General features: G+C 45.0%; 1 protein-coding gene across 5 annotated transcripts in view; it reads right to left on the minus strand.

Moving 5' to 3' along the window:
• Positions 1–3,139: 3,139 nt before the first annotated feature.
• LOC115152956 (myocardin-related transcription factor B) overlaps positions 3,140–12,816 on the minus strand; it is a 57,433-nt gene continuing 47,756 nt past the window's right edge. For 4 of the 5 annotated variants that reach the window (XM_029697904.1, XM_029697905.1, XM_029697907.1 and 1 more), the window contains 5 exons: positions 11,365–12,439; positions 11,081–11,239; positions 10,178–10,318; positions 8,385–8,445; positions 3,140–8,182 (listed from right to left, as the gene is read on the minus strand). In XM_029697904.1, the coding sequence (XP_029553764.1) occupies positions 7,671–8,182; positions 8,385–8,445; positions 10,178–10,318; positions 11,081–11,239; positions 11,365–12,439 (1,948 nt within the window). In that variant the 3' untranslated portion in view covers positions 3,140–7,670. Of the gene's footprint in view, positions 8,183–8,384; positions 8,446–10,105; positions 10,319–11,080; positions 11,240–11,364; positions 12,440–12,816 lie in introns of those variants that run through there. The other variant, XM_029697909.1, reaches the window with a different exon arrangement.

The following is a 12,816-nucleotide window of genomic DNA, read 5'->3' on the forward strand; positions in this document are numbered from 1 at the left end:
TGAGATTATCATTCCCCTAATGTATGGCTTAAAGGCATCATATATTATATAGGGGGTCGGTTTTTCTCTATTCTCTGTCTACATTTGTAATGGTAAAGGTTTACATTTTTTCATTCACTTATTTAATACATTTTGGGTCGAGAAAATGTGCTCTGTTAATTCTCCAAATTCTGTCACTAAGTGTAAAAGGTGTAAGTATAATAAGTGTAATAGGTGTAATAGGTGTAATTACGCATGACACCGGTGAATGTTCCAATATCACTATATCATTCATTTTTGAATCCAGTAAATTGTTGAGTGCATTTTTGGAGATAAAAATGTAGTCCATTTTTGAATAGCTTTTCTTACTTTGAGAAAAAAGGAATAGTATTTTGTAATTGGCAATAGTAATCTCCAGGTGTCCTGTAAATTATTTGCAGAGATTACATTTTTCAGCCTCTTTGGAGGCTCCCTAAATTTGCCTTTTATTACTACATCTGTCAATCTTATCGAATATTTGATTTAGGTCACCAGCTAAAATAATGGTTCCTGTTTGGATTTGATCTATAACTTGAATTATATCTAAAAACACCAGATTTGCCCCTGGTGGGGTATACAATGAAATCAATGTATATTTTTCACCATGTAAGGTACAATTCAACATTAGAAAACGGCCTTCACGGTCCATGTGCTGGGATAAGGGAAAATTGTGATTTCTTATTTATCAGGATGCCTACACCTCTGCTGTTACTAGAGTAGGTGGCAACATAGGCCTCTCCAACACAGCTCCCCTTTAAATGTTACATTTCTCCTTTTTTCTAAACCACATCCGCTGACAATCTCTTTAAGTTTTTGAGAACCTAGTGCTTTTTTCCCCCATCATGTAGCCTTTGCACATTCCATGTGATAAGTTGGAATTTGTGGTCTTTACTTGTATAGAATCAGTTAACCTTGTCTGTTCCGTATGTCAATAAAGAGCTAAATAAAACATTTTAGCAGATATGACATATGAGGGCAGTGGGAATTCCAGGGAATGGGAGGATCATAGTATAAATATATAGTTATTGTATACATTACATATATAGCATGTGTGTGTGCATGTGGGCTGAGTAGACATTTAACAACAAAAAAACAAAGCAAAGTACGTCTTTATACTTGAGGCGCTATGCCTTTTTAGGGCTTTTAAGCTCCACCTCCTCTCCTAATTAAAATAAAAAATAAAAGAGGATATACATTGTGCATACATTTGAAGAAAGACTGCCACTTAAGTACTGTGGTTGGTTTGAATTACCTTATAAGTTAAATTAAAGTATAGTGGCTGGTGAGGGTCTACTTGGAGTGAGTCACCTCATCCCAATCCCCTGGATATAGCCCCTCTCACCCCCAGTCACCCCATTCCAATCCCCCCAGATATAGTTCCTCTCCATTCTCACCAATAACCAGCATTGAATCTTAGTTGTAATGACAAACAAGGAACAACAATAATTCAACATGCTTATTCATTTTACAATGGATTTACAAGTCATGAAAATAAAAAATAAAATTACAGTATATTTAAGTCCTTCCTTCCTCTCTCTCCCAAACCAAATCGATCCCTCTCCACCACCCTCTCCCTGTTCTCCTCCCATCCTTACTCCCCCTTACCCCCCCCAAGCCAAGCTTATTCCCACCTCCCATCCTTACTCCCCCTTACCCCCCCAAGCCAAGCTTATTCCCACCTCCCATTCTTGCCCTCCCTTACCCCCCAAGCCAAGCTTGTCCCCACCTCCTATCCCTACTCCACTTTACCCCCCCCAAGCCAAGCTTGTCCCCAACTCCTATCCCTACTCCACCTTACCCTCCCAAGCCAGGCTTGTCACCACCTCTCCTCCTTGCCCTCCCTTACCCCCCCAAGCCAGATTGTCACCACCTCTCCTCCTTGCCCTCCCTTACCCCCCCAAGCCAGGCTTGTCACCACCTCTCCTCCTTGCCCTCCCTTACCCCCCCAAGCCAGGCTTGTCACCACCTCTCCTCCTTGCCCTCCCTTACCCCCCCAAGCCAGGCTTGTCACCTCTCCTCCTTGCCCTCCCTTACCGCCCAAGGCCAAGTTTATCCCCACCTCTACCCCCCCCCCTCTTCTCAGACAGACAAACACCCCTCTATGCATCACTCTCCCGCCCTCCTACACATATTCACTCTCCCTCTCCTCTTCATATCCACACACACCACAGAAGGCTGCTGAGGGGAGAACGGCTCATAATAAATGGCCAGAACAGAGCAAATGGAATTCCATCAAGCACCTGCAAACCATGTTTGATATCATTCCACTCATCATTAACACGAGCCTGTTCTCCCCAATTAAGGTGCCACCAACCTTCTGTGACACCCACACACATATACCCACTCACACCCTCTAGCCTACACAAACACAGGAAAATTGACACTATATTTCCTCTTTTATATTGTCATTTCATTGTCCATGTATCTTATTTACCATTGGCTAATTCCATCTCTACTTCCTAGAGAAGAACAGCTACTTGGGGACAATAGAATCTAGATTGTTTTGGGGGAGGCGGAAGGAATATTGTCTCAATTTACAATCAGCTGGTCTTGGGCATCACTGTATGCAGCCTAGTGTGCTTGTCTGTTTTTTCTGCTTCTTCCCCTCAGGATACTGGGCTCTGTTTCAACTGGGAAGGTTTCCTGCAGCCTGTTCAGGGCTTCATCGGTGCTTGCAAACTCCATTTTTGTATATTCTTGAGAGAATATATGTTGCTACTCCCCAGAGAGCGATTAAGAATGGTACTATTGAAGCCTAATTAATGTATTGGTCACGCAAATGGCCTGTATATTCTACTTCCCCCCCTTTCTTTACCGTGAAAAAGGTCAACGTCCCCAAATTAACATGACAAATGTTGTTGACAGACCGAATTATATACAAAAATGCTCCTTTAAGTGTTTTGATTAATCTTGTGGAACTACATGTTATCACTTCTAAATGTAATAATGCCTGAAATGTTTTACTACTTTTACATAATAATACAATGGAGTGTGATGCTGTTTGCTTTGACAGCTGAACGGTTCAAAAGATATTCACAGTAAAAATGTACTTTCACAATAATCTCAGCAGCCCAGAAACAAATCACATGTGAGCCTCCAGTCACAAATGTTAGGAGACTACTTTCACAATAAACCACGTTTTATTGACACCTAAAAGCATACAGTACATATATACATATTGTTTCATATTATTTACAAAATAAAGATCATGGCTGTGCTACATATGTATAAAAATATGCATGACATCTATATAAATACGTACACAATGTGCAAAATGTATGTATGTATGGCATACAGAGGATGACAGAGACTTGGCAGATGTCTTACTAGTTACAACATTTCAGACCAAGAACAACGGTTGAGTGCGAGACTGTACCGTACAGAAAACACAGAATTAGGTAGGCCCAAATCAATATTTGCTTGCAATGATCAACATGTTGATATGGCAAGTGCTGAAGATGAATCTGCTGTACTGTGACATCTCGTTATAAAGTACTGACAAAATATAAAAATGCACCAACTGGTCTAAGGCACCAGCGTCGTCTGGGTTAGGGGAGTGTTTGGCTGGCGGGGTAGGCCGTCATTGTAAGAATTTGTTCTTAACTGACTTGCCAAGTTAAAATAAGGTTCAATAAAAAGCGTAAGGCTTCCTTAACATTGTATTAAGAGCATGGTTCAGAATCAAAATGTTTTTTGGAATCCAACTGTCACATTTACAACATACTTATGTTAATTCTGTCCATTGATGCACTTGGTCATATAATTCTGATATGGATGGTAAAAACAATATACAGTAATCTTCCTCTTGCGTAAATACAGAAAAAAACGATGATTTTGTAACATTTTAGAAATACGATAATTTTCGTTGGTCAACAGTAGATATTAACTGATGTTTCACTGCCTTATTAGGCAACAATTGAAAAACATAATTCCTTACTAGCCCTAAACCACAGTTCCAAACATTTGGTTCCCAATGGTCAGAGACCGTGTGTACAGTATGTCATTCCTACCTGCCTATAGTTTATTATTAGTGTTTGACTTGTTGGATAAGAATGATTGTTCAAACAATGACAGAAAAATAAAAGCCATGGTATTCTAAAGTGCTGTACAGTACGACCGTATTAATTCTATACAATATTGATCAGAATAATATTTGGATTGAGACACTGAATATTAGAAATTCGTTTGGCATGATATGCCAGGTAGAACTACACAACCCTAGTTTCAATGTATCATAAATATAATCAGCTTCATGGTCGAATTCATCCATAAAATGGTAGCTATGCCAGAAGCTACAGTGTAGTCCCTTGTAGTTTACCCTGTATGCTGGGCACACCACTGGGGGTGTCTATGTGCATTTTGACCATATAACCAAACAGGACAGATGGAACAGTCAGAGAAAAGCTGTTCTGTGTGCCAAACCTTTTAAAAACTCAGCCTGTAAAATGTGTTCATTTGGCAAAGATAGTGCTGTCTGATGAACGTCCAACTTCATAAAAATGAAGAGGACTCAAAATGAGTTGCAGCCAACTCAGTGACAGAGACAAATATAGCCGGATGTCAGACACTTATTAAAACGTGCATTCAAGAAGACACCCTGACACACATGCAGACACACAGACATAAGGGACTCTTACTGACAGACAGACATGTAGGGCTGGGCGATATATCCAATTCATGTTTTTAACATTAATTCGAGTTAAATCAAGTTATTTTATTTTAATGAGCATTTATGTCCGCTTGTTAACATGTTGTCTTTTTGATCTCGTCTCGTTCGCTCCTTCCCATTTACACCAGAGATCTGTATATAATGACGAGATCATCATGTCTCCGCCCTAACAATGGGAGTCGTCGTCACAAAAGCGAGAAGGCAGGCGATAAGCTCAGGTTCAAAATAAGCGCATAGAAACGCATTGGGCTTATTTTGGATAGATTTTGGCGAGAGTGAAGCCTCTCACTTCACCTCTTTCTCCCAAGACCCTCCCCCTTCCACTCACAACAACAAAGATGAGATATCACTTCTTCCTCTCTGTCAAATGGTTTCAACTCGTTATTTGCATTTGAGGTCTGGTCCAACATAAATGGGTCATATGGACAGCGAAACACATGGAGACACTATTTTACTGTAATAGAGAAGTTGTAAACCTTTCGAACCGTTTCAACTCTTTAAATTTCGTGCAGAGAAGACACTACTGAAACGGATGTACCAATGAACATTCATTCTGGAAAATGAATGCTCAGATTGTCGCACGCTTTACGGTACCGCTAGCAGCATTTTAGCCAAATAAAGATTGCTATAATATCTGTTTAGTCTGTGTTTTATAAATATGCAATACACATAAAACTATTATATAAGGATTTGGCAACTCATTCTCATTCTACGAAAAAAGGTAGGCCACTTGATTTCAACATCTGAACAGAGTGGGCAGGCTACTATGCTGTTCAAACAGTTAGAGACGGACAGAAGGTTGTGTTTATAACATTTACAACTGTTTTGACTTGTTAGCTGAATTCAGAACTTGTCAAATTTTAACTAGATCTAAGTTGGCTAAACTTGAAATAGAAATATTAGCTGACTACTCACGAGCACGTGGGCGTGTGCATGAGAGATTGTTTATGAGACCCGTGTTCATTTTCTATAATGCCTGCTACATGATTAGTGAATGTACATTATGCATGGTTATGGTTACATTTGTAACAAAAAGGGCCTTTTTATAGACAGACCTGAAAGCCAGATCAGTGATAATTGCAACAAAAGCAAGTACAACTATTTTGATAAAATAACGTAATGATTAGTGGGTCTCATGTTTGTGGAAGGCATATATTCAGCCTCTGTATAATTTACAAAGCTCTGAATTGATTAGACTATTGGTGACTGTTTTAAATGTAGTGTATTTGACCTTTAAAAGTACAACAACGCTTAGAGAAAACATAGAAATGTGTTTTGATATATATTGGGAATCGCCCATAAGTTTGAAAAAAATAGAGATGAGTTTTAGGCAGGGGCACAACTTTCACTGGGGACTGGGGAGACATGTCTACCCCATATTCTGAAAATGCATTTTTGTCCCCCCGTTTTATCATTTGAATGTGATACAAAACGAGGCAATGGCATGCTTTAGAACCATGCGGACGCCTCCGAGCGGTCGGGTAGGCTGGAGTGTTTATTCGACTGGATTAAAAAATAAAATAATAGTAATTTATGTCCCCCCCACTTCTAAAACCAAAGTTGCGCCCCTGGTTTGAGGCCATTTCGCCCAGCGCTAGACACATGCATACTTTCTCACACAGAGACAGAACCACTGACACAGAGACAAAGTGCAGAGAGTTGACAGACAGAATTCAGGACAGACAGAAAAGTATAACACCTCTGTTCTCCAGAGGTCATGCAGCCTCATTAAAACATGTCAAACACTGTAGAATACAGTTAGCCTGAGTGCCAGTCTTTTTGTGCCATCATGCCACCTTCTTGTCACTCATTGCTATGCCAAACATATCTGGCTTGACAATGAGTAACAGAGTTGGCAAGAGCACAAACAGAGATGGAACCAGGATGGCATACAGTAAGTACACACATTAACCTGTATGTAGTATACCTGTGTGATACCATATTTGGTCCCTCCCCACTGATACGTCAGTTGTCTTTCAGAAGATAAAGCTGCCAACAATGTAAAGTCTCCATTTACATTCAGACGGATCAACTTAGACTTGAACTGAAGGCGCTAGTACACTGAGATAACCAACAAGTGGATCAACATTGTTTCAATAAACCGTTAAATCTACAAAATCAATATCTGTGATTCACATTTCCTTGTGAGATGGAGGTGTAAGGCCCACCTCCTTAGTGCATAGCTCATAGTGGGAGGAGACTACTCCTCCTTGTCCAATAGGAGTGAGTCTGTTCTCGGCGTAAGTTCAGTTCATTGCTTAAATAGTCCAACTGTCTCATCCAATACAATATGTATCAGAAGGGTCAGAAAACCCAAATATATGTATGTCGCAATAAAAGATCAGTGTTAAACACAGCCTTGTAATCTGTCAGGTTTACATCTGTCAGTTATGCTGTCTGTCGTGGCTTGTGTACAACAGATCTGTAATAACCAAGCAGCATGCGTCCACAGAGAAATGGCTGTAGATGAACACCCTGTAATATGACTGATGTGAAAAGCATGCTAAGTTAACACATCCACGTGTTCACCGCAAGGCAAGCTGACCACCGTACAGGCTGACTGTCAGGAGTTGTATGGTGAAAGCTTTGCACAACCCAGTGAAAACTCCAGGAGGGCTGAGGGAACATCTAACCTTGTTCTAGTTGAAATATCTCCATCATTTACAGGATATTTCCATAACGTCTGCATCCTTGTTCATTTGGCTCTGGCCCCAGTACTCTATTAAGCAACACCCTATGCCCCCATCACCGGCTGGCCAATCCTAGGATATGGTAGCAAAATATAAACAAGACAAGTTTGTGTTAAACCCCCACCAAAAAAATAAAGTTTTAAAATGCACCAGGACTATAACCTGACTAACCAAGTCCGGATTCCTTATGTTGAGTGCCTCTAACCCTTCTCATTTCCTCAACCGCTCCTCTCTTCCACTTCTCTCAGTCCCTCCATCCTTTTCCTCCATCCTTGTCCTCATCCATCTCTCCATCAGTCCCAGTGCAGCTGCAGGTCGTGTGTATCCAGGAAGTCTGAAGGAATCCCCAGTGGCGTAAGCCCCCCCGCGGGGCCGGGCGGCATGGTTAGGTCCAGCCACTCCATGTTGTCCAGGGCTGTGTCAGACATGCCCATATTGAGGGAGGAGGGGGGAGACGTGGAGTCGCAGAAGGACAGCTCCGAGGTGTCCATGGGGGAGTAGGGTTGATCCAGAAGCTGGGACTGCAGCTCCTCGATCAGACCCAGGGTGCGGGGGTCCGTGGTTGGGGACGGATCGTTCAGGGTTCCCTCCAGGAAGGCCTCCAACTGCTTGTCTGAGGTCATGGTGGCCAGGCTTGGGAGATGGAGGGGGTCGACGGGCGAGATGGGAGGGGGAGCTACCTGGATCTGTGGAGGGGGCCTGGACAGGGCGGTGTTGACAGGGAGGGTAGTGATGTTGGCTGTGATAGGAACAGTCTTGGCGCTGAGAGACAGAAGGTCCGGTTGCTGGATGAAAGGAGTGATCTCTGGACAAAACAGAAGATGGGGTGAAATTAATCAGTTATATTAAAAGACAGGCTTCTTTAATGTTAATGTCGAATAAGAAAGTGCAGCCTTATTACTGTTTACAGAGATGAAAAGACGAGATAGTCATGACTAAGTCAGTCCCTTCAGGGTTAGGACAAGGAGCTAAAGGTGTAAACCTTTCCTGATGCTGTGAACTCTCACCTCCACTCTGAATCAGGATGTCAAATAGGTCGTCCATCTGCTGGCTGGTTGCCGTGGAAACCTGAGAAAGAGACAATAAGGTATGGGGGTGGAGATGCATGACCGTCTCTGAGGTGTGACCAATAGCAATACATTCCCTCAGGACTTCGGAGAGCACCTCATATATTTATCTTACTAAAGTAAAAGATACCTTAATAGAAAATGACTCAAGTAAAAGTGAAATTCACCCAGTAAAATACTAAACTCAGCAAAAAAAGAAACGTCCCTTTTTCAGGACCCTGTCCTTCAAAGATAATTCGTAAAAATCCAAATAACTTCACACATCTTCATTGTAAAGGGTTTAAACACATGCTTGTTCAATGAACCATAAACAATTAGTGAACATGCACCTGTGGAACGGTCGTTAAGACACTAACAGCTTACAGACAGTAGGCATTTAAGGTCACAGTTATGAAAACTTAGGGCACTAAAGAGGCCTTTCTACTGACTCTGAAAAACACCAAAAGAAAGATGCCTAGGGTCCCTGCTCATCTAACGTGCCTTAGGCATGCTGCAAGGAGGCATGAGGACTGCAGATGTGGCCAGGGCAATAAATTGCAATGTCCGTACTGTGAGATTCCTAAGACAGCGCTACAGGGAGACAGGATGGACAGCTGATCGTCCTCGCAGTGGCAGACTACGTGTAACCACACCTGCACAGGATCGGTACATCTGAACATCACACCTGCGGGACAGGTACAGGATGGCAACAACAACTGCCTGAGTTACACCAGGAACGCACAATCTCTCCATCAGTGCTCAGACTGTCCGCAATAGGCTGAGAGAGGCTGGACTGAGGGATTGTAGGCCTGTTGTAAGGCAGGTCCTCACCAGACATCACCGGCAACAACTTCGCCTATGGAGACAAACCCACTGTCGCTGGACCAGACAGGACTGGCAAAAAGTGCTCTTCACTGACGAGTCACGATTTCGTCTCACCAGGGGGGGATGGTCGGATTCGCGTTTATCGTCGAAGGAATGAGAGTTACACCGAGGCCTGTACTCTGGAGCGGGATCGATTTGGAGGTGGAGGGTCCGTCATGGTCTGGGGCGGTGTGTCACAGCATCATCGGACTGAGCTTGTTGTCATTGCAGGCAATCTCAATGCGGTGGGTTACAGGGAAGACATCCTTCTCCCTCATGTGGTACCCTTCCTGCAGGCTCATCCTGACATGACCCTCCAGCATGACAATGCCACCAGCCATACTGCTCGTTCTGTGCGTGATTTCCTGCAAGACAGGAATGTCAATATTCTGCCATGACCAGCAAAGAGCCCGGATCTCAATCCCATTGAGCACGTCTGGGACCTGTTGGATGTGAGGGTAAGGGCTAGGGCCATTCCCCCCTGAAATGTCCGGTAACTTGCAGGAAGAGTGGGGTAACATCTCACAGCAAGAACTGGCAAATCTGGTGCAGTCCATGAGGAGGAGATGCACTGCAGTACTTGATGCAGCTTGTGGCCGAATTCCGAATTCCTCACAAAGTAAACCAGACGGCACCATTTTCTTTTCTTTTTTTTTGTTAGACAGGGGAACACTACAACACTCAGACATCATTTACAAACGCATGTGTGTTTAGTGAGTCCACCAGATCTCTTGATAAGTCTGTGAATTGGACCATTTTCCTGTCCTGCTAAGCATTACGAGTACTTTTGGTTGTCAGGGAAAATGTATGGAGTAAAAAGTACAATATTTCTATAGGGAAGTAAAAGTTGTCAAAAATAGAAATACCACTGTATGAGTGTGTGTGTTCACCTGTGAGAAGTTGTTGGCCTGCTTCAGGTTGCGTGTCTGTATGACTGCATCCTCGTAGCAAGGGGGCTCCCTGGTCATGGGGGGCTGGGTCACGAGGGAGGAGTGTTGGAAGATGAAGGTGGGCTGGGATGGAGATGGGGACTGGAGGAAGAGAAGATAAAAACATTGAACAAACACAGCCTGCCTTGTCTTGTCTATAACCGCCACAGCCTGCCTTGTCTTGTCTATAACCGCCACAGCCTGCCTTGCCTTTGTCTATAACCGCCACAGCCTGCCTTGTCTTTGTCTATAACCGCCACAGCCTGCCTTGCCTTTGTCTATAACCGCCACAGCCTGCCTTGCCTTTGTCTATAACCGCCACAGCCTGCCTTGCCTTTGTCTATAACCGCCACAGCCTGCCTTGCCTTTGTCTATAACCGCCACAGCCTGCCTTGCCTTTGTCTATAACCGCCACAGCCTGCCTTGCCTTTGTCTATAACCGCCACAGCCTGCCTTGCCTTTGTCTATAACCGCCACAGCCTGCCTTGCCTTGTCTATAACCGCCACAGCCTGCCTTGTCTATAACCGCCACAGCCTGCCTTGTCTATAACCGCCACAGCCTGCCTTGTCTATAACCGCCACAGCCTGCCTTGTCTATAACCGCCACAGCCTGCCTTGTCTATAACCGCCACAGCCTGCCTTGTCTATAACCGCCACAGCCTGCCTTGTCTATAACCGCCACAGCCTGCCTTGTCTATAACCAGCACAACTTACCTTGTTTATAACAACGACTCATATAACCAATGTAAGATTTAACAGGATTTGAGGGAGAAAGTGGAACTGGAAAGGTTGACGGTTTACAATGTGTATTTTGCATCACATTTAGCCTAGAAGATGTTTTCCTAATAATACACCTAAGCGTACCTTGTTGACAGGCCCATTGGAGAGGGTGTGGTTGGGTGAAACACCCCGGGGAGAGAGCCTGTTATCTGGGGAGCTTCTCAGGAAACACTGGGGATGCATGTCAGGCCCTGTCTGGTTCTCCACCATCCCAGAGCCAGGGCCGTTGCACGCTGTGAAAGTCTGTAGAAGAGAGACACACAATAAGGGTTTAACCTTAACTTCATCACCAATTCTACTAGATCTCATTTCAAGCAGGTTTCAGATCCATATTTTCCAGGAACTGGTCCTGGTGTGGTATGACTTACCTGCAGCATGTGGTTATGATTAAGTATCTGCTGTTGAGTTGAGGACTGCCGAGTCTCCATCTTGGTGGTGTGTAGCTGGGGCACTGATGCCTGGATCAGGCCTGGGGCTTGATTTGATATCGTAGCCTGGAGGACAGGCATTAGGATCTGGGTAGTGCCATCCTGGGCTGCAAGCAGGGTCTGGGTGCCAGGCTGGCCTACAACCTGGGACACTGCCCCCTGGTGGCTGATGAAGAACTGTGGCAGGGTGGGGGTGAGGTAGGGCTGGTGCGGGGGCTGGGAGTTGCTGAGCACATCCTCCAGCTTCACCACAGTGGGAAGAGAGTGAGGGTGAGTCTGGGGAGCCATGATTGAGGTAACCATGGCTGAGCAGTTAGGGAGGACCCTGTCTTCCAGTTTGACCTTGTTGGAGGTCTGGATCATGGGGACAGGGTCTGTGGAGGGTCCCAGTAGAGGCTGGGTCTTCTCCACCTCCAGCTGCATCTTCAGCTCCTCCACCAGCCTCTGCTCCTGCTCCAGCTCCCTCATCAGCTCCTCGATCTGACGCTCCTTCTCATGGAGCCGCGGGTCCTTCTCCTCCGGGACACCCGGCCTCAGGGGGGACATCCCCACGCCTGCACGACCGGGACTAACCGTCTGGGGGCCGCAAAATAGCTCGGACACCCCTCTGTTGTCTCTAAAGGTGGAGAGGTCTGTGGGGATTGGGGATACTGGGGGTGTGGAGCTCATGCTCTCTGGTGCGAGGGATGAGCTGACCTCCATGGGGACTGAGGATGGGAGGGTGTTCGGGCCGGGGGTCAGAGCTGGGGTGCTGGGGCTCTCCTGGTAAGGCTTCAGCCTCTCGATGAGATCAGTCTTGGTCCCTGACACAGGGAGGCTTCGCAACTTCAGCTCCAGTTTCAACTCGGCCACCTTCATGTCCTCCAGGTTTGGGGGCAGTTGGCCAGGCTTGCGGTTGGATAGGCTGTTGGGGCGGACAGGGGTGGGAGGCGGGACAGTGACGGCAGGCGGCAGGGACACCACTGTAGAGGTCGGCAGACCGTTCACAGCGCTGCTCTGACCCTCAGCTACAGGCCTGAAGGAAGAGAGGAAGCAAAACAAGGGGAAGGAGGGAGAGTAAAGATGGTGGAGTGAGCGATGACGAAGGAGGGAGAAGGGAAATGTGGGAGAGAGAGAGAGAAAATGTGTTAGCAATATGAAGGGAACTAAGGAGGTTCCTCTGCCTGGTGCCTCAGTACACAGTCAGTCAATGGAACAATGCAGAGTTCCAACAATAACTGACATACACAGTTCTAATGGGCCTTGGACTCCCACTAAGACAACATCCTGCAGGTTATTCATATCATTACAGAGGATTTGTTATTGGAAACTAGCTAATTGTCCATTTGCCATTTGGGCCATTGGAAACAACAACAGCTGGGTTGCTTTTTAGGTACTTTCCAGCTAACATAA

Source organism: Salmo trutta, chromosome 18, assembly GCF_901001165.1.
Source record: "Salmo trutta chromosome 18, fSalTru1.1, whole genome shotgun sequence".
In the NCBI taxonomy this organism is placed as follows: Eukaryota; Metazoa; Chordata; class Actinopteri; order Salmoniformes; family Salmonidae; genus Salmo; species Salmo trutta.